Raw genomic sequence first — 24071 nt, 5'->3', positions numbered from 1 at the left:
TTGAAAAGTGTATGCGCCCTCCGTTCGTCCGTTGCTATTTCTTGAGATTTTAAAGAAACAGTCATCCTTATATGGCAGAAAAATGTTAAAAGATGTCAGGGAATTAAAGGTAATGGACAGAAAAGAATGGAACAGACACATTGACCTCTTATTGAAAATGAAGCCAGCTAGTCTGACAGCATCCTCAAGAACACCCAGATTATAGCTGGTTCACTTAAGGTAGATTCTTGGGCCTACGAGACTTTTGTTTGGCGGCCTGTGATTGCCTGGTCCCGGGAGGTAGGCGGCTCGCTCACCGTCTCATTTTTACGTCTGTAGCTCAGAAACTAACAATATGTTTATATTTCTGCATTTATCACACGTTTTGCAAAAGATAGGAAAGTTTTGGTCATACTATAGGATTCGGTAATAATTGTACAACTAAATCGTGATTTCCTGAAATCAGTAAGATAAAACACAAAGGAATTACAATGAGTAAAAGTGAAGAGTGAGCCTTTAATTCTTTATACCTGTTTTTTCATATCACCGGATTTTGCATCATTCACACGATCAAGATAAAATAGAATTTGTGTTTTCATACAATAAATTCACCCTGAATATTTTGGCGCCTTTAGATTTTAGATGCGTGTGATAAGTGAAGAGAAAATGAAGAATATGTCTTATTATGTTGCATCCGTTCACGACTCAGTTCCGTTGACAGTTGCCAGTTAGTGATATGAGAAGTTTGCAGTTTCGACAGTATCTACCGTATTATTATCTCATTACATTTTCTGTAAATAAATGCATAGAATTCCAATTATGATTGTCGAACATTTTCACTCCAATATCATGTATGTCAGTATGTCTGGACATATCTGATAAAAAAAAAAAATAATCAGATGGGTGCATCTGGATGTGTTGGCTTCAGTTTAGTCTAGGTGAGAAATTTGCATACATACTGTAGGCTACATGATAAATAACAGTCCTACATGATGAGTTCATTATTATGGCCGCTTGTTCCTCTGGTTTTTATATGTTCATTCAGTGAACGAAAGTACAATTTTTTATTTCTTACCATAAAATCTATTGGCGATGTCTAAATTGAAGCCAGCACATCCAGATACATCCATCTGATTGTTTTTTCTTATCAGATATGTCCAGACATACAGACATATATGATATTGGACTGGAGTGAAAATGTTCGACAGTCATAATGGAAATTCTATGCATTTATTTACAGGAAATGTAATGACATCATAATACGGCAAATACTGTCGAAACTGTAAGCTGCTCATATTGCTAATTGGCAACTGTCAACGACTGAGAGGGCCAACGTGGGTCTTGCAGATCATCATCACTGTCTCTTGGCAACCTGAGTCAAGTACAGATGCAACATGATGAGACATATTCTTCATTTTCTCTTCACATATCACACGCATCTGAAATCTGAAAACACCAGAGTGTTCAGGGTGAATTTATTGTATGAAAATTACAAGTTTTATTTTATCTTGATCGTGTGAATGATGCAAAATCCGATGATACGTAAAAACAGGTATAAAGAATTAAATGCTTCTCTCTTGACTTTTACTCGTTGTAATTCATTTGTGTTTTATTTTGTTGATTTCAGGAAATCGCGATTTAGTTGTACAGTTATTACCGAATCCTATGGTATGACCACAACTTTCGTATCTTTTGCAAAACGTGAGATAAATGAAGAAATATAAACATATTGTTAGTTTCTGAGCTACAGATAAAAATGAGACAGTGAGAGAGCCGCACACCTCCCGGTACCAGCCAATCAGAGACCGCCAAACAAACGCCTCGCAAGCCCAAAATTTACCTTAAGTGAACCAGCTATAATCTGGGTGTTCTTGTCAGACTTGCTGATAATTTATATAATTTTATTTATTGGGGTGAAATGCTTCTGTATTGTCCCTGAGTAACAGAACTCAATGGAAATTAGTGTTCGATAAGAACACGTGACTTTCACAGATATCTCAAGTCATGAGTTTGATTTAATAGTCATTTGACGCTGTAACATTTGTGACCTTGTCATCTCTCTCTCTCTCTCTCTCTCTCTCTCTCTCTCTCTCTCTCTCTCCATTAATGGAATAACATTAACTGAAACAAAATCTTTGGTTACAATTTTGTGTGCGATTTTTTTTCTGACATTAATGCTATAACAGTACATCATAGCAATTTGGAAAACATAATCAATTGATTTTACAGTTAACTAGATTCTCAGAGACATACTGCATACACACGTACATGCTCATGCTCACACGCATACATACATACATTTATATATATATACATTATATATATATATATATGTATATTATATAACTATATAATGTGTATGTAAAATTTTGTCACATGAAACGTTAAAGTTTTAATTTTCACAAATATCATTCAATATCCAATATGCTATACCTCAGGAATAATAATAGATAGAATGATAATAGATAGATAGATGCATCGTCAACAGTGGGATTCGAACCGTTTCCTGGTTTAAAAACAACGATGTGCAGCGACTCTTCTCACTCATCAAAAGAGGTGTAATTCGATATCGACTTGACTGAATATACATATACCTGTCGAATCTCAGGCTTTGTGCTTAGAATCGATATCAAACCGCCTCCACCTTGGCCTGCCACCTTGGTATTTTTATATTTTCACAAATATTAAGCAACAAACATCATTTGATGTCCAGTTCACTATACCTCGGGAACAACTTAGACATGCATATGTATATAATTATAATATATATATATATATATATATATATATATATATATATATATATATATATATATGTATGTATATATATCAAATGATATTTGTTGCTTAATATTTGTGAATACAGAAATGCCAAGGTATATATATATATATATATATATATATATATATATATATATATATATATATATATATATATATATATATATACAGTATATATATATATATATATATATATATATATATATATATATAATACATATGTATATATGTATATATAATATATATACATATATATATATGTATATACATTATATATATATATATATATAGATATATATATATATGTATATAAATTATATATATATAATAAAAGGTGCCCATATAAACGCCAAAAGGTAGAAAGTTAATGCTATATATTTCGGAGAACAACTGTCTCCCTCTACAGGCAGGTAATGAATGTAATAAGAGTTACAGAAAAGCGGTATTTATCCAAGAGTTGCAGAGGTCAGCCGTTATGCCACTCCAGTTTACAGCTTCTTAACCTTAATCGCTGATTGGAGGAAGATTTTATCTAAAATATCTGAGTCCCAAGCTCCTTTTGAGAAGTTCATCGTATTTCTTTGTTTAATCAGTGCTGATTCTGCCACCTGTTTTTTGAACCGACAATTGCTTCTATAAATTATACTAACAAATTCCAGATTATTCTGTGATTATGGTTATTTATTTGCTTAAAAATAGCTGAGCCCTGTTGGCCATACCATACTGAACGTTTATGTTGTATTAATCTCTGGGGGAGTGATTTACCTGTATAACCGATGTAGGATTGGTCGCATTCGAGGCAAGGGGTTTCATATACTCCTGTGTCTTTGGCGGCTGGCTTTTGTTGGACGTTAATTAGGGATTTGGCTAAGGTATCTGGGTGGGCAAAAGCAAAAGGGTTAGAGTTTCCAAGTGTTTGTGCCAACGTCTTAATACTGTCCAGGTGAGGGATTTTGACTTTATTGTTGGACATCTCTCTAGTCTTGTTTTGAGGGGGACGGTAGAGGATTATGTTTGCTTTATGGATCGCTTTCTCATTTATATGGTCAGGGTAGTTTGAAGATGACAGCTGCTTGAGGATTAGTTCAGTTTCATTTTCCAGGAAATCCGGGAGCAAATCCGTCATGCTCTTAAGGATAAACTGCTGGCTATACGCCAGTCTTGACAAAAATGTCATGATAGTTAAAAAAAGGTGGGTGTATGGAAGTGAAAATGTTGGTTTTCTGTATATGGTAAATTTGTTTTCTGTCTTGTCTAATTATTAAAACATCAAGAGAAGGAATTTTGTTGTCTGTTTTATATTCAACTTTGAATTTGATACTGGGCATTAATGCATTTCATTTTGATGGAAATTCTTTGAAATTACCCCACCTATCATCCCAAAATGTAAGGAGTTCATCTACATATCTCATCCACAGCATGTCTTTAGTGTCTTTAGGTTTTATTTCATTTATTATTACAGTTTCAAAATATTCCATGTGTAGGTTGGCTAAAACAGGGCTTAAAAGGGCTGCCCATGCTGCACCCGAATTTTTGTTTATGTCAGTAGAATGACTCCTCGAATGAAAAGACCTTGTTTGATACACATAATTCAACTAACTTCATTATTTTATAAGGGCTAGTGGGAAATGACCTGAACAGGGAGCTAATTTTTTCCTCAAAAGCTGTAGAACGTCCTGTACTGGTACTTTTGTGAACAGGGAATCTACATCTAAGCTTCAAAGTTTTATGTTGTGAAGTGGTATATGTGCTTCTTTGAATTTGTGACAGAAATCTTCAAAATGTTTAATGTGACTGGGAGAAAATGCGCCTAAGAAAGGCGAAAGGAGGCCGGCGAACCACTTAGAAATTTTATAATGGAAAGGTCAGGCACAAGAGATAATAGGTCCGAATAGAAGATTATCTTTATGAGTTTTGGGAAGGCCATAAAAGTAAGGTCGTTTTGGGTTAATGACTTTAAATTTCTCCAGTAGGTCAGTGCTCTTTTTGTCTTTGCGAGTTGATCTTACTTTTCTAAAAACAAAATTCTGTTGGGACGTTTTGGAGGGATTTTTCGTTAATTTGTCATAACAAAATATTTCACAGATGTATATATTATATATATGTATATATTATATGTACATATCTATATACATATATATATATATATATATATATATATATATATATATATATATATATATATATATATATATATATATATATATATATATATATATATATATATATATATATATATATGCATATATATGTTTATATATGTGTGTATGTATGTATGTGCACTTTTAGAAAATAAGCCATAAGTAACCCATTCATATCGAACTCACTTACACATCAAGTTACAAATCTCCACAGTATGGTCATTTCAGTAGTGATCGGATTTTCATTGCCAACAGATACGTGTATTTTGCAAATGCTAAATTAAAATACAGCCTCTCCATATATCAATTTGACGTCACAGAAGAGCAGTGGACTTGCAAGCACAGCAGTATTACCAGCTAATGAAACTAGCAGAAGTGAACAGCATTAAGTATTGTCAGTCATTAATAAATGTTTGTGCTTATAAAAGTAAATAAATGCCTGCTCTTACTGCAGGATCACGAAGTCATTCAACCACTCGGCTAGATTCAGCAGACCAACAGAATGGTATAGGAACATCAGACTCAAAATTATGTGTAAATTAGACACAGGTTGACCTTATCCAATTACCCCTGTGGGAAGTAGTGCCGTCTGTGCACCTTATGCGGTTCACTATATGCATTGCTTAATGTTCTTTGCAGCGTCCCTTCGGCCCCTTCCTGCAACCCCTTTCATTCTTTTCACTGTACCGTTCATATTCTCTTTCTTCCATCTTATTTTCCACCCTCCCCTAACAATTATTTCATAGTGCAACTGCGAGGTTTTCCTCCTGTTACACCTTTCAAACCTTTCCACTGTCAGTTTCCGTTTCAGCGCTGAATGGCCTCATAGGTCCCAGTGCTTGGCCTTTGGCCTAAATTCTATAATCTAATCTGACCTTATCCAATCACACAACGGAAAAGAAAGGTATCAGAATAAAAATATAACCTATGGAATAGCGTTATAAACAAATGAACATGAACTATTGAATTGGCTTGAATAAGCCGACATCATATTCGTAAGGACAATTTCCTCCTGAAAGGCTGCATTACCATGTATCTACATTTACTTTACTCGGGCAGCCCTGAGAACTTTAGAATTTGTTCACATGGAAATATGAAGAGGATGTTATTGCACTCCGTTGAGAGTCCAGATGAAGTGGAGTGAGACAGTGAGATGAAGAGACGTGGTTTCTGCTCCGGACAGTCAAAGAGTGAGCGTTTCAATGGGCTATACTCGTGACACCACTACTGGGGTGAAATCGTTAAGATTCTCTCTCTCTCTCTCTCCACGACTGCTATTCATGCAAGCCGAACGATATAAAGTTTTTTAGTTGGTAAGCTTCGGGGGACGGGTTTTAGAAACTATGTTCCCGATTAACAAGAAATATGGATTATACGTGAAATGTCATTTATTAATGTATATTCATATAATATAATATATATATATATATATATATATATATATATATATATATATATATATATATATATATATATATGATTGAATTTTATCACAACGCCGTGATTCATACATAAGCATTAAGCTACAAATATCCTTTAATATCCAATTCTCTCTACCTCGGAAATAATATATTTTCATATATGTTACCCGAAGGGGAATTCTTCTAGTTGATGATAAGTTCGTCGGCTCGTGGGCTCGAACCACGAAAGACAAGAACTCAGGACTACAGTGACGCGCATTTAACCACACGGCCAACTTAATATCAACTAAAAAAATTCCCCTTCGGGTAACATATATGAAAGTATAATATTTTTTTAAGTAGAGCGAATTGGATATTAAAGAACATTCGTAGCTTAATGCTTATATATATACATATATATATGTCTGTGTATACATATATAGCCTTGCAGAACTCTTCAAAATAAAGTTGGTTTTGTCAGACTGATTTATGAAAATTTGGCTTTAAAGTCAAGCAAAAGGGCGCTTTCAGAGCTTAAGACAGTGAAAAGCAGGAGTTAGAGAGATTGGACAGCAAAATAGAAAAACGGCAGCAGGAATAGGGATACAGAATTATATTCTTTTAGGCCTTGCTTCTAGCGCACAAGAGGTGTACTGACAGCACTAACCTCTACTGGGTTAAAAAATACTCTCCCATACAATTGCATCAGTTTTATTATCGTCTCACTTGAAGTTAAACCGTATTCACTCATATTGCCCCATCAAAAACAAAGCTTAAAATTCGTGCTTGATTAATCTCATAAAAAACAAAGGTGTTTGGATATAGCTTTAAAGAATCAGCAGTAGGTTTCAGTAAAGATTAGCGTTTTGAAGCGCAGTAAACTGTTCCGCATTTGGTGGTACATTTGTGCCCTAAAATTCTTGCCCTTTTTGATAGATTCATCTCCTTGGAAAAAGGAGGATTTTTGGGGCTTATTATCCAATCCCTTGGTTGTGAAATTTTCGACACAGGCAAATAGATAAGTGTCGTAAAAATAATCGACAAATGGAGAATATGAATACGTAAGAAAAGACAAATTAATGTGAAAGGAGTCAATAACTGCACTTACCGGACGACGATCGGTACAACGAGTATAAAAAAAAAACCATTATGAGATACCTCGTCCACAAATAAGTGGACAATGAAAGACGAGCAATGTCAACATTGCGCATGACGCACTTCTTATCAAAACAAAAGAGTGCCTGACTGTCTTTCTTCGACTCATCCTCCTTGAAGACGTTGTCGAGAGCAGCGGGATTAAGCGCTGCAGGAACCGACGTGAGTAAAAGAAGATAATTCTGTATGATTTTACGTAGCCACCTTGGTAGACAGACGGAAAGACAAAGATAAAGAGATAGCTGCATAACAGATAGGATTGTCTGCTACCCCTGCCTCCTTTTCATTTAGGCCTTGCTATAAGCTCCACGATCGCGCTTCGAAAACAAGTGAGAATTTTTGGGTTCTCAGTTAATATATTTCGATGTTTACCTTTTTTAAATGTATTTTAAAATGGTGTATCATATGTTAATGATTTTGAATGTCACGTAAATTACGTTATTCTCTGCTACTGAGCAATATCTTAAGTTGTATTTTAATATCATATTTTTTAAGCACAATAATTCTGAAAAGGTTATACTATAATTTAAAAACTTGGTTACATCATTACAGTCAATAACGCTTTTCTCTAGTCTTTGAAAATGAGGTGATAATTTATTTCTCTCTCTCTCTCTCTCTCTTTACCTTACTTCTGTTATATATACATGCATAGATACAGACCGATTACATACGTACATATTCATATATTATACGAGTTTCGACTTATCTTTAGAAATAACTCACACCCGAGGGGAATGGCAATTGATAAGTGGATCTGCCTCGGTCAGCATTTGAATCTGGGTCTTACGTTTAGGTATAGTGATAGACAATTCAGTTAACCACTCGGCTATCGGGAGATAAAGAAGTTAATATCGACTCTGCTGTACGCATCCCTTTCAATTCAGGTTTGCATTGAGAATCGATATTTCTCCAGCTCCGACGGAGTCCTCCAGCTGTGTCAGGCGGAAAGCTCTCGTCTGCAGCTTCAGCATCCGTGGAATACCAAAATCAGGATGTTCAGCCCCAGCCGACCGAAGGACGTTATTTGATTGTTAAGTTTGTATCATTCGGGTAACTGGATTACTATAACATCCTCTAATAGACGGGCATCACTCCCTGAGGAATTGCAGAGTCTTTGGAATAAATCAGAGGATTCAGCCTACCCCCTTGGAGACCTCGGCTCTACGCCGACTCGTGTTCTCCAGAGGTCAAGCGAGTTGGATGCCAAACCAAATTTGACGCCCGAAGAACTCTCCAGCGCTGATGGCCGACGGAGTCCTCCAGCTGTGTCAGGCGGAGCTCTCGTCTGCAGCTTCAGCATCCGTGGAATACCAAAATCAGGATGTTCAGCCCCAGCCGACCGAAGGACGTTATTTGATTGTTAAGTTTGTATCATTCGGGTAACTGTAAAGCTTTGTCACTTCTTCACAGGTGACTTTTTTGTGCTTACAAATATAAAGCAAACATCACTACATACATACATATATATATATATATATATATATATATATATATATATATATATATATATATATATATATATATATATATATATAATAAATATATATACTCTATATATGTATATATATATATATACGCACACACAAATTATATATATACATATACATATATATATATATATATATATAATATATATATATATATATATATATATATATATATATATATATATATATATATATATATATATATATATATATATATATATATATATAGAAATAATCAACACACAATCACGTGTGGAACAGAAATAAATTTCTGACTCACATCAGGGTAGAACCCAGATCTTTCAGTATGTATATATATATACAGTATATATATATATATATATGTATATATATATACACATATATATATATATATACAAATACGTATATTTGAAAAGTGCTTGCTCAGGCAATGATTCAAACCATGGTCTGTTTAGAAATATATATATATATATATATATATATATATATATATATATATATATATATATATATATATATATATATATATATATATATATACAATATATGTATGTATATAAATATATTTATATATATATATATATTTATATACATATATATTGTATTTATATATATATATATATATATATATATATATATATATATAATGTGTTATCTTCGATGACTGGTACGTTAATCTAAGCAATGCGGAAAAGACTTGTTGGTATTAAACCTATATCCAATACTGTTTTTGTTCTTCGCATGTTTGTGATTAGGTCATATAATCCTATATACATCAGGAAAGCATAGCGCTATGCTTTCCTAATGGGTATGGCATTATTTGACCTTATATTTGCAAACACGTGAAGAACAAGAAAAAGAAAAAGTTAGGGAAAGAACTTTAGTACCCAACAAATGAACACACATATATATTCCACGAACGTTGTTTTCCCACTTGGAAAATCTCGTAAATTCCCATCGAAATATACTGATATCGGCATCGAATTTTTCAAAAATACAAAAATCTCTGGGTTTACTATTATCAGCTGTGATATATAAGCGTGCTGACGCAGCACGCAACTAACCAGTGGTGAACGGATTACCCTGAATTAACAACGTACTCCCAACAAAGCATGAGCAGCTGGCCCGTGGAACGGTCTGGAGCTAAATACAGGAAGGAGAAAGTGTGTCCACAATGTATGAGCCAATTAAGGTTCGGGAAATGGCACGGACGTTGCACTTGCAAAGGCACCAAGTTTGTGGATCGAAGAAGTCCTTTGCAAGCGCCAGAGGTTCTTTCGTCTCCTCCGTCTTTACGGATCTGGATTACTATAACATCCTCTAATAGACGGGCATCACTCCCTGAGGAATTGCAGAGTCTTTGGAATAAATCAGAGGATTCAGCCTACCCCCTTGGAGACCTCGGCTCTACGCCGACTCGTGTTCTCCAGAGGTCAAGCGAGTTGGATGCCAAACCAAATTTGACGCCCGAAGAACTCTCCAGCGCTGATGGCCGACGGAGTCCTCCAGCTGTGTCAGGCGGAAAGCTCTCGTCTGCAGCTTCAGCATCCGTGGAATACCAAAATCAGGATGTTCAGCCCCAGCCGACCGAAGGACGTTATTTGCTGGCCATTTCTCGAATAAAGAATGGCTTAGCCATCATGGCAAATGTCCCTCCCCAGTCACTGTTGAAAGCGTGTCTGTGGGTGGCGGTTGTGGGTGGTGTTACTTGTACAGTAGCTGGGGTCACAAAGGCTCTACTATCCAACTCACCAGTAACACTACAACTTTTGATAAATCATTGGGATGGAAATTAGGCACTCCTAATTCAACTCTTTCTTCAAGTGTACTGGCAATACCAGAGTATTGTTGCTTATGTTTATGCATAGATTAGTTTACGTGTTATGGTTATGGTAGGACTAACTGTTTAAAAGTTTTGTGTTCAGAGTATTAGTTAAACATAAGGCTTGAAATCAACTTTTGTATTTATGAGTTTGTATAATAGGTGAAGTTCTTTTAATGAAGAAATAAATATCAGTTTTTGTTTCCATTTCATAATGTTGTCTTTTAATTCCTTGTGTATTAATTTAAACAAATGAAAATCATTTGAATGGTGTGGACAGACACATCCACAGAGATTTTTGTATTTAACCAGAGAAAAGAGCAAGCATATAATAGTAGATATATCTAAAGAGTTTCTCAGCATATTGTTATCGGTAAGGACGTGAAGAAGCAAGAATCGCACATGACGTCACAATGTAAACAAAGTAAGGACAACAATTAAACGGAAACAGATCCATATCTGCGCCATTAATCATTTGCATTATTTTCATAGAAGAAAAACATTTCCAACTCTGAGTAAAAATCATTAAACTTTGTCTAGAATAGAATAGAATAGAATAGAATAGAATAGAATAGAATAGAATAGAATAGAATATAGAATTTAGGCAAAAGGCCAGGCGCTGGGGCGTATGAGGTCATTCAGCGCTGAAACGGAAATTGAGTGTAAAAAGTTTTGAAAGGTGTAACAGGAGGAAAACCTCGCAATTGCACTGAAAAAAAAATTGTTAGGAGGGGGTGGAAAGGAAGATGGAAGAAAGCGGATATGCTCGGAGGTACAGTAAAAGGAATGAAAGGGGTTGCAGCTAGAGGCCGAAGGGACCCTGCTAAGAACCTAAAGTAATGTATACAGTGCACCGCATGAGGTGCACTTGCGGCACTACCCCCGTATTAATTTTGCCGTCGTCAAAAAAAAAAAAAAAAAAAAAAAAAACCGAGTTGTAAAAATATAAAAATGTCTATTTTTTTATATCTTGACCAGTTTTCAAAGCACGTGTCAACTTAAAAAACAAAATAATAGCGTATCAGTTGGGGAGGGGGCGAAAGCGGGATAGGTAAGAATTTCGAAAACTATGATAGACAATTACAGCAGCAGAACTACAATATTATTACAATAACACCTAATAGGAAAATAAATTCATTGGGTAAGAAATACAAATATCAGGAAAGAAAGTATTTATTAACCATTGATTTTGGAAACTGGTCATGGTTAAAGAAATATATATATTTATATAATATATATATATATATATATATATATATATATATATATATATATATATATATATAATATATATACTATATATATACAGTGTATATATATTATGTATATATGAATATATATATATATATATATATATATATATATATATATAGATATATATATATATATATATACAGTATATATATATTTATATATGTATATATTATATATATATTATATATATATAATATATATATATATATATATATATATATATATATATATATATATATATATATATATATATATATATATATATATATATATATATATATATATATATATATATATATATATATATATATATATACATATATATATTATATATATGATTGCGTCGTATTCTCTGAAAGCAGCACAATTTCATTATTATTATTATTATATTATTATTATTCAAAAGATAAACCCCTATAAGTATAGAACAAGCCTATAGGGCCAGTGACTTGAAATTCAAGCTTTCAAAGAATATGATGTTTATTTGAAAGAAATTAAATATAATAAAAAATACAGAGATAAGAGATCAGTTACTTGAAAAGAAAAAAATATAGGTAAACAGATAAAAGTGTAAATAAATGATCAAAATACAACGTGGATTGTTTAGGGGCAGTAATGCATTGCACCTTTGCTTGATCTTTTGAGGTTCCAATTGGACGACACCCTCATGGAAACTGTTCCACAGTCCAGTGGTGTGAGGAATAAAGGACCTCTGGAACATAGAGGTTTGACAGTGTAATGACGCAGATACGGATCTGTTTTCTGTTTTATCATATGCTTACTTTATTTACATTATGACTTCATACAGCTCCTCATTGGACGGGTGGGTATCGTTCTCAGCTAGCACTCTGCAGGTCCCGCGTTCGATTTTCCGACCGGCCAATGAAGAATTAGAGGAATTTATTTCTGGTGACAGAAATTCATTTCTCGTTATAATGTGGTTCGGATTCCACAATAAACTGTAGGTCCCGTTGCTAGGTAACCAATTGCTTCTTAGCCAGATAAAATAAGTCTAATCCTTCGGGCCAGCCCTAGGAGAGCTGTTAATCAACTCAGTGGTCTGGTTAAACTAAGGTATACTTACTTATGACTTCATACGTAATTCTTGCTCTTTTTCGCATACGTATAGACGGTACTTCTGTGACGTCAATGATTGAGTAACATCAGTTAAAACAAGTAAAATATGTGCCGAAGTTTCTTCGGCGCTATCGAGTTATCTACACAGAGTATAATGCTGTATGAAACTCTCAGCCACGGCCCCTGAAACTCTCAGCCGGCCGTGGTGGCCTGTGTTGCGTTGCCAGACGCAAGATGAGAGCTAACTTTAACTGTCAATAAAATAACAGCTAACGAAGCTAGAGGGCTACAATTTGGGACGTTTGATGATTGGAGGGAGGATGATCAACATACCAATTTGCAACCCTCTAGCGTCAGTCGTTTTTAAGATCTGAGGGCGGATATTAAAAGTGCTGACGGACAGACAAAGCCATCTCAATAGTTTTCTTTTACAGAAAACTAAAACATCTTCAGATATAGGCCTACCATTAAATGTCTGTACTTTTCTCAGGCTACATTCATTTGTGCTATTCTGTAAATTGGCTCTACAACTTCCTCTGTAGGCATGTCCGTATTGAGAGGATTTGAAAATAAGGATACAGGACTTGTAATAAGCTAAGCTTATTACAAGTCCTGTATAGCTGATTGCTATTCATATCAGAATACTTAGTTCTTTTAGTAGTAATCAGCTTAATCAAATCAGTATGACTGCTGTTGGTGCCTCCATGTTTTGCAGTAGCTTTGGTTATCAAAAGTATACGTAAATATCGTCTCCAAAACCTCATTAATCACCCTTTTAATGCCTACCGTAACAGGTGGTCATTAATCTCTTGAAATACTACTTTACTAGTACTGTTGAGTTTCGAAATAAAGCCACGTGTCCAGTTTTTAAAGGAGATTCCCTATTGATTTTGACACTTCAATAAACATATATTTTTCAAATATCATTCTTACATTTCTACGGATGTATATCAGACTGCTGATAAACACCGTTTTGAGCTATGAAATTTAGCTGATCTTCAAGATATATTGAAATAAAGAAAAGGTAATTAATTAAATTTACTCCTCAGTATGAATTTATGATCGGAAACATACTGCTTGAATAAAATGTAAGAACGCTCTGGAAAATGTTATATTTGCATGAAAAAAAGGGGCTCTTCACGCTTGCTGTACCTTAAAAATTAGACCTTTGCTAGCTGATGAGTCATTTTCCATTTTTATATCCTCTCAGGGATTTTTTTTTTTTCTTGCGGTATGCTTCAAATAATTTGCTTTGTCGTTTTTTTTTTCACCTCAAACCCGGCCTAAATAGGTCAGTTTGGTAATAAGAAAAGCTAACATATTTCATCTGTGTCTACAATTTATCTGAAAGGAATCGTTGTGTAGAGGGTAAGCTAAGTGATAGTAACTTTAAAAGTGTCTTTGTTCAACTAAAATGATATGAAGAATTTGATAGCCTATATATAAATTTTTTTTAGGAAACTACTGAATTAGCAGAGCTGAACAGAGGTTTAAATAGAGGAAAATAAAAAAAAAAACTATTTAATAGATATTCCACACTATTTATATATTAAAATGTGTTGATCTGTCACATCCACAGATATCTTCAGTAAAACACAGTGCAGGCAGAATAGGGCCATCGGATCTGTTCATCTCTCTGACTTGTATATTCCGTTAAAATTGATATATCATATTTCTTTCTCAGTTTCAGATATGGGATGGTGTTTGGTGTTGACGTCAACAGTAATGATTATCCTGTTGGCCCATTATGCAACGTCACTTCAAAGTGGTAAAGACAATATATATAATAAAATCGAGTACAGCTTAGATAGAATAGCTTGTCTGCCTTTTTTATCAGTAATTTTTGTGTGGTATATCACTGTTTTCGAGCATGTTTAGGCTACATTTCCAAGTTTCTTTATAAATATTAAAAGTGAATTAAAGGGTATAATAATGAGGTTGGCTGTTATAATGTTAATGGTGATGATGACGAACTGGAGAACGTTTTTCAGTGGAAAATGAACAGCAACGAATTAACTTTGTATGAAACTTGGCAACTCCGGACCACAAATACCAGCCATTTTCTCTTAGCACCTTAGTGATGAAGACTTAGTTTAAACAGGGTTAAGCCTCTGATCACACTTTAATTATAAGATCGTTAATGAATGGCTCTCCAACTAAGTTCCCCTAAAATGAAATGGAAGAATTCTATCAATGTTTATGGAAAACCTAACATATACTTAGTAGACCATACAAGAAATTTTATTTATTTTTTTTTATTTCAATGGCTTCGAAGATGATTAGCTTTCAAGACTTTGTTTCACAGATAAGGGGAAAAATACCAAAGAAGTACAGTTCCTCACTATGCCATATTTATCTCAATATAAAAGGTATATTAGTTCACCTTTTCTCTACACAAACACTGACATCTTGATATTAAGGATGAATGTTGTATTCTTTTATTAAGTTGCTTTAATTAGGTTTGAATCACATTTTCGTAAATACTTGACGGATTCAAAAATGTGATACGTATCTTATTACCAGCAAGTGTAAGTTGGTAAATGATTAAGCTTTTTGACATACTGCCATCCACTTTTCGAAGTATATTTGATATCATAAGAATATAATTTCATGACTTATTTCTTTATTTATTTGTTTGTTTATTGCCTAGTGACTCGAACAGGAACAAGGAAACCAACAAGCCGCACTTTTGAATGGGACTCGTGGATTGATGCGGCCACCAAGGGTTCCTTGCAAAGAAACGCCTTGAAATTCAAGTAAGATTTTCTGGTGCTACTTTGGCTTGTTATCTACGCGTCTCTTACTGAGAGGTGCTAGTACTAAACATGGCGGAAGCTCCTTGGGACGCCGTGTTTAGTACTAGCCCCTCGGGGGTTTAAAGTATTATGTACACCCATTTCTATATTGTGTGGTCGACAAATTATATTAATAAACGATATCTTCGTGCGGCCGTCTACTTTACATTTACCAAACGGTGTTTAGTACTATAATATATTATAGCACCTCGGAGTAGGTGACGCGTAGATCACAAGCCAAAGCAGCACCGATTTTCTCTTTAACGAAGTCTTATTAGGTCTAAAATGTCTTGAATCCCAGAATTCAAAAGTTGGGTCTTCATTAACTTTGAAACTATGAGATTAAGGTTTGACCAATGAGATATGTATGATAATTGTTTGCAGAGTTGTGACTTCTAAAATTTTGGGAACTTGCTACTGAGATTATCAGCTTGGGAGAGGCAAATGCTAAACAGCAAGTTTTACAGTGTTTTGTCAGCTAACTTAAGGAAAACTAGACTTCAATTTCTAGATGCAAATTATTATTAGCTTTTTGTTTATATGACAAACATCTTCGTTTGTTTACTTTATTGTTTGTACATCAGTAAAATCTTTGGGATCGTTGTGATGAAACATTAAATGGTTCTATTTTCTCCTCGAGTATATTTGCGGTAAAAAATTATTAACCTAAAACCATTTCATACATGTATAATTTTCACATTACACAATAAGGGCTTTAGATTTTCTCTCATGATTTTTCATTAAGCTACTTCTATCTATTTCAGGGACCGCAAGTCATCATTTTTCTCAAATATCTTTCAAAATAATTATTTGATCGAAATGGTACTTTGACACAGTGTACAAGACATAGGAAAAATCATTCGGGATCCTTTCCATTTACTTTTTCTTCTTCTAGTCGACTAGGAGAAGAACAAGTAATTTTTGCTAATATAGTGCAATTTCAAATGATGTTCGTTAAGGCGTTTACTCTTGACTTTTAAAGGCAAAGTCGCAGGAGTCAGCAGGACTAATCCACGCAATCGAACGTCCTATATCTCCCATAGACACGAAAGGTGGGGCGGAGATGGGGAGGCCAGGAAAGTGGGTTGAGGAGAGATGAGGAGGGGAAGGGAGGGGGATAAAGGACGTTCGAATGAATAGCATGACGATGCTTGGCAACACCATGTAAGTCGAGAGTAAACGCCTTAACTAAAACCATTTGACAATGCACTATATTACCAAAAATTAGCGGGAGGTGGCTGGTACACTGTGTCAAAGTACCATTTCGATCAAATAATTAGTTTGAAAGATATTTGGGAAAAACGAAGGCTTGCGATCCCTGACACGGATAGTAACTGTGTTATAGTACCTTTATGTGAAGGTCGGTAAACTGCTACAGGAACATTTACACCATTGAAACACATCTGGTGTTTAAAGATAAAGCTAAACAAAGAGCTTTAGAGAATCTGTACAGATTTGTATCTGTACATATATACAGTTATGTTTATTTTTACAGATACATAACTGCGGATTTGTTTCTCCATTTTGAGTCTCATGCTGGTATGAGTATTTTCCATTAATAATAATAGTAATAATAATAATAATAATAATAATAATAATAATAATAATAATAATAATAATAATAATAATAATGTCATTATTCCATTTGATCATGGATGTAATGAGTCTCCTTCATTTCGTGAAATATTGATCCTTATGCAAATCATTGCCGTCATTTGTGATTTGTCACCAGCTATATTTCAAAGGCGTAAATGTTCCTGCAGGAACATTTACACCTTTGAAACACATCTGTGACAAATCACAAAATGACGGCAGTGATTTGCATAAGGATCAGTATTTCACGAATGAAGGCGACTCATTATATCCATGATCAAATGGAATAATGACGTTATTATTATTATTATTATTATTATTATTATTATTATTATTATTATTATTATTATATAGGACATTTCCCTCTTTCTGTCCATCATAATAATATCAGACTGTAAAATATGAAACGTAACATCTACCTAAATATCCCCCTAGGATGTAGTACCGTCACTGCACCCTCACATGGTGCACTGTGGGCATTACTGAAGGGTGCTGGCAGGTTTCCTTCGGCCCCTCGCTTCATCTACCACTTTACTTTACTTCCATTCCCGCTTCTTTTCTTTAATCATGTTGCCCAACCTCTCTAACTTTTACTTAGTGCAATTGTGGGGTTTTCATTCCAATTCCACCTAAGATTGTTCTACTGTAACTCTCTAACTCCTTTTCACTGTCTTAAGCGCTGAATGGCCGAAAGTGCCCCAGAGCTTTGCTCGACAGCCTAAATTTCATAAACCAAACCAAGAATCCCATTCTTTGAATTCCTTTTCAGAAGGACTGCGTAACGATGCCGATTTTCAGTGAAACTGTGATTTTCTTTGTCTTTTTTACCAATAATTTTTGTGCGCGGTATATCACTATTTGTGATCATGTTTAGGCTACGTCTCCAAGATTCTTTAGAGTTATTAAAAGTGAAGTAAGGGGTATGATAATGTGGTTGATTGGCTATTGTAATGTTAAAGTGCCGTCAGTGCAACTCAAGGTTCTGTGCAGCGTCCCTTCGACCCCTAGCTGCAACCCCTTTCATTCCTTTTACTGTACCTGCATTCGTATTGTCTTTCTTCCTTCTTGCTATTTACCATCTCTTCACAATTATTTCAGTGCAACTGCGAGGTTTTCCTCCTGTTACACCTTTCAGACCTACCTACTCGCAATTTCCTTTCCAGCGCTGAATGATCTCATAGGTCCCAGTGCTTGGCCTTCGGCATAAACTCTATATTCCAACTCAAATTCTATTATAATGTTAAAGATGATGACGATGATGAACTGGGGAACGTTTTGCAGTGGAAAAAGAATAGCAACTGTTTAATTTGACTCGTTCAGTTAATTGTTTATCTAATCACGGAATTCATCTCGCTATTTCCGCAGGTTCCCCAGAGCACCTCACCTGCGCGTGGCTGCCGAGTCGTGGCCACCGCACGTCGAAGTCTTCTCGGAAGGAGGTCAGCCAACAATCAAAGGACCAATGAGTAACTTACTCATCGCTCTGTCGAAGTCACTGAATTTCACGTAAGTTTATACTGTGATCTTTGTCAAGATTGGAATAATAGTTGCAGAGGATTTAAGACTCATTTTCTTAGGAAGCAGTACTGTAAGAAGCCTTTTGAGATGACTGTTTCATTTAAGGTCTCAAAAAGTTTGCAGTTCTGATAAAATAGATTTAAAGAAAGAATTGTATTAGGACATTACAGATACTCTGAAATTTCTTTATACGAAATTAAGAAATTTTATGTTGTTTTCGTTCGTGATTGTGACTTTCACAACGAGTTGTAAGTGTTGGGTCTTTTTTTGACGGAGAAGAGATCCAGAATGTCTTTTGGACTCTCCTCATCAAGTGATAGCCGACATGGTGAATTTAGGATTCCACAAAGAATGGAAATATTTCTCCATTTTATAGCAGCAACATTTTTTGTATGATCATTTCAGCAACTAAAGCACCGATTCAGTGTACTTTTCGCCCTCAAAAATGGGAAAAGCCATATTTTCATAGCCACGGCCAAATCAACTGTACAGTATTTCAGTCATTGGATTGTGTCTTATTCACTTGATCAGGAAATGGGACCATCTAAAAGTTCTTCATTGGAGGGATGGGTAGAGCTCTCTTGATCAAGAAATGGGACCATCTAAAATTTCTTCATTGGAGGGTTGGCCCAGTTGGCCCAGCGTTCGACTCTCCACACCGGCCAATGAAGGATTAGAGGAATTTATTTCTGGTGATAGAAATTCATTTCTCGTCATAATGTGGTTCGGATTCCACAATAAGCTGTAGGTCCCGTTACTAGGTAACCAGTTGGTTCTTAGCCACGTAAAATAAATCTAATCCTTCGGGCCAGCCCTAGGAGAGCTGTTAATCAGCTCAGTGGTCTGGTCAAACTAAGGTATACTTAACTTTAGGACCATCTAAAACACACTGATTAATAAGTTTTATGAGATTTTTAATTTTATTTTTTATTAGATTTTACTCTGAGTTTTATTTCTACCTTCATCTCTTTTTTTGTAGGTGCTGTAATTTGGATTTAGTGGTAATTTTGCAGTAATACTAATTAATGTATTAGCCAATATTGACAGCTCTCATTCCTACAAAATTATACTATCAGTACTATTAGAAAAGAGGTGTTAACGACTGCTTTAAAGAAAATAAGGTTAACAAGAGAGAGAGAGAGAGAGAGAGTCCATGAACTGATTTTAAATTATGTTCTCACAGACCTGTCGTCTTAGTTGGTTTTCTATGCCCTATCAAAGGGACTTGCTTCGTTTAGAAAGCTTTTGACACTGGGCCAAGTTTCAAAAAGACATAAAGGGAAGCAAATCATAACACTTTCAACCATGACCTGGGCATCCAAGGCCAAGGGTCAAAAATAATATAAGAAAATTATGACCCTATATAGCATTACTCTCACGTATGGTAATGATACATTACTCATAAAGGCTACATTTTACCAAAAATCCTGTATTCAAAGTCAGAGCTATGAACGATTTATGTCCATGAGGAGGCCCAGAATTGCCAGTTCCATCGGCCTCTGCGGGTAAAATGAACGCTTTCGTTCAATTGGCCCGTTCGAAGGCAAACTCTGATAGACTTACCTCTGCCTCAGGTACAGCATCGTGCAAGGTGACGGCTACTGGGGCGCACCGCAAGCAAATGGTTCATGGAATGGAATGATAGGTTTGCTGCTTACAAAGGTCAGTTAAATCTAAATATAGAGCAAAATAAGTCTACATAAAAATGAAAATAAATCATAGCTGGCATAGTGGTTAGTGTCGTGGTATGCCACTCAGATGTCGAGGTTCACGTCTCCCCCAGGGCGATGAAAAATCACTGGTTCTGTATCATGATCAGTTACTGCTACAGTGTGGGGTCTGCTCCGGTGGGAGGTTGAAACCAACATGCTTTGGAAGCTTGAATTTCAAGTCAGTGGCCCCTGCGTGCTTGTACCATGTGAATAGGTTTCATCTGCTGAAATAATAATAAAAATAATTGTGAAGTTTGATCTACTGAAATAATAATAAAAATAATTATGAAGTTTGTGAAGGTGGATATACTGGAAGTCTACAAAAATGTTAAAATAGATAGATATTTGAATGACGTCACTATAGATACAAATGGAAATTTTCTGAAAGGAAAAAATGAATACCTGAGAAATGAAGTTCCTACTCCTTTTATGTAAGTTGTTGAACACAGAAAAAAAAAAAGAATAATTGCGTGCAGTGGGAAAATACATATCGTAATGCCACTTTCTTAGAAGCTTGTTTTCAGGAATGTAAAAATTTATTGCTAGAGGAGGTAAATTGAATAGTTAGTTTGGGAGAAGTGCGTCTTCATAAATGTTAAAATGCTTTAGAAAATGGGTAAATAACATAATAACACCGTCAAGATGAAGACAAATGTTTACAGTAGAAAGATAAAAAAAAAAAAACAAGAGCTGCTTTTCCCCGTGTACATGAAATAAGTCGCCGTGAAGGGTAAAGATAGTTTGTGAAATGGTAAATTACAATTGCAGAAATTTAGTGATAATTGTTTGAGAGGAAAAATGAATGGCTAAAATGATACACAACTCCACGGAAATTAAAGTATAGATGAAGATTAAGAAAAAGAATCATTTTAATTAAGCTAATTGTAAGTCTAGTAAGGTACAATAAAATTCTTCACTACTTATTATCAGTATGTTGTAGGAATTATATTTTAAATAGTTTTTTAGTTTTCTGTAAAAGAAAACTATTGTGCCGGCTAGAGGGCTGCAAATTGGTATGTTGATCATCCACCCTCCAGTCATCAAACATACCAAATTGCAGCCCCCTAGCCTCAGTAGTTCTTATTTTAAGGTTAAGTTAGCCATAATCTTGGTTCTGGCAACGATATAGGATAGGCCACCACCGGGCAGTGGTTAAAGTTTCATGATCCGCGGCTCCTACTGCATTATACCGAGACCAGCGAAAGATAGTTCTATTTTCGGTGGCCTTGATTATACACTGTAGTGGCCCTACACAAAACTCTATTGCGCAGAAAAAACTTTGGCACATTTTTTACTTTTTTTTTTAACACGGGAGCTGATGGAGTACTGAATGTTTCGTTAATTTTATATTGATGTATATTTATCATTCAGTATAAATAAAACTTAGATTTTAATGTGTATGACATAAGTATATGTAAATATTTACGAATCAAGCTAATTGTTTATACTAATATCATCCAATAATAATGTTTTGTATTTAAAAGGGCCATAATACGAAGAAAGTAATATAAATACACAGATATTAATTTGCAACAGAAAAAAGTTTCATTCCAAAGTTTCTTTGTCTTACTTTATGTTGCATTAACTGATGAATTAATCTAATCTCTAACTTCAAGAATATTTGCTGGGATTAGATGGCGTCTGTGGGCCAGGATAATCATGTGACTAAATTGATTCATTTGACTTTTTCAGAAGGCAGACATTGGCCTGGGCCCTTTTGGGATCTCCCCCGCCAGGTTTGAGGTCCTGGACTTCACAGTGCCCGTCCTCAGTCAAAACATTTATGCTCTGGTCAGTCGGCCCAAACCAGAGTCTGAGGTCTGGGGATTTCTCTCTCCTTTTACGTAAGTAGGTTGAAATCAAGTGCTGTTGGAGTTGGGACAAAGCCATTGTACTGCACACTTAAATGGATGAAAGCCTTAGCTTAAGAATTTCCAAGAACTTGAATTATTAGAGACTGAAAATATTAAAGTGGTAAAGCAGAAGATACTGAGCTCTTGACAGGTTATACTTACATAATAAATCTTTATTGTTAGTCAGGACTCTGCTGCGTCCAGAAGGACAAAACTATTATTTTTTTTTGTTTATTTGAACTTCGTTTGAATATAAATATACTGAACTTCTTCGTTAATGTTGGTCACTGATAAAAAAAAAAAAGAAGAATTAATTTTTTAGATGGATATTTGAGTCGGTGTCGGTTGTTAACAACAGTTTAGCTTGAATGAACTGAAAAATTATAATCAGTAATCAAAATTGGTAGCTGCATGTGAAATGGGCGCTGTTTAAATTTTGGTATGCAAGTTTAACAACTTGGGCTTATGCAGGGAAGAAATACTACCAAGCAATTTAATATTTTCGAGGCCATTCATGTTTAACAGTTGGTACGTGTGGGTCAGTCTGCTGATCTCCAGCCTTCTGATAGCTGCTGTGTCTACGGCTTCAGCGCGAGCGTTGGAGGCTGATGTGCCCACTGCTTTCTTTAACCATCTTCTGATCTCTTACCAAATCTTCATGGGACAAGGTAATTGACGACAAACTTTCGAAAGGAGCTCGTAGATAAAACTGATTTAGTCCCTTTTTAGTTTTCTGTAAAAGAAAACTGCTATGCCGGCCGGCTTTGTCTGTCTGTCCGCCCTCATATCTTAAAAACTACAGAGGCTAGAGGGCTGCAAATTGGTATGTTGATCATCCACCCTTCAATCATCAAACATACCAAATTGCAGCCCTCTAGACTCAGTAATTTTTTCTTTTTTATTTTACTTAAGTTTAAATTTAGCCATAGTCATGCATCTGGCAACTATATAAGACAGGCCACCACCGGGCCGTGGTTAAAGTTTCATGGCCCGCGGCTCATACAGTCTTATACCGAGACCACCGAAAGATAGATTTATTTTCGGTGGCCTTGATTATATGCTGTACAGAAAACTCGATTACGCTGAAGAAACTTGGGCGCATTTTTTACTTGTTTATTGAAATAACTGAACTTCACTTTCCCTTAAGAGAACAATAAGAAGGAACATTTTTTTATTGAAATAACCGACTCTTCGCTTTCCTTTAAGCGAGCAATAAGAGGAAACACTGGCGTGGTTTGGGGAAACCTCAAGGAAATTCTTTGAATGAACGATTTCAACTACTGCTGCCATTTCTGTGAGTTTCTAGTAAAGAGAAATTGATAGATATTTGATCTATTAATGATGCATGATAATTCTTCTGAATAAGACCAACGATGGAAAACTGCAAGTACAAAATACAAGCCCGCATTTAAACATAAACTTTTAGTAATATATTCGTATACAAACGAAGTACTGGGCTATTTTGGGTAATTACTTGAGCTGTGTAGAATTTTATTACGTATCAGTCTCCTCTTTCTTTTAT

At 35.0% G+C, this 24071-nt stretch overlaps 1 protein-coding gene across 2 annotated transcripts in view; it reads left to right on the top strand.

Annotated features, from left to right (window-relative positions):
• Positions 1-24071, top strand: part of LOC136853437 (probable glutamate receptor) — a 69948-nt gene that overhangs the window by 29541 nt on the left and 16336 nt on the right. For both annotated transcript variants that reach the window (XM_067129003.1, XM_067129004.1), the window contains exons 3-8: positions 14763-14846; positions 15729-15834; positions 18832-18972; positions 20559-20646; positions 22389-22540; positions 23075-23217. In XM_067129003.1, coding sequence (XP_066985104.1) covers positions 14763-14846; positions 15729-15834; positions 18832-18972; positions 20559-20646; positions 22389-22540; positions 23075-23217 — 714 coding nt within the window. The remainder of the gene's footprint in view (positions 1-14762; positions 14847-15728; positions 15835-18831; positions 18973-20558; positions 20647-22388; positions 22541-23074; positions 23218-24071) is intronic.

The sequence above is a fragment of the Macrobrachium rosenbergii genome, chromosome 27, assembly GCF_040412425.1.
Source record: "Macrobrachium rosenbergii isolate ZJJX-2024 chromosome 27, ASM4041242v1, whole genome shotgun sequence".
Lineage (NCBI taxonomy): Eukaryota > Metazoa > Arthropoda > Malacostraca > Decapoda > Palaemonidae > Macrobrachium > Macrobrachium rosenbergii.
Note: the sequence above shows the minus strand (reverse complement) of the source record. Positions and strands in the feature narration are given on the sequence as shown.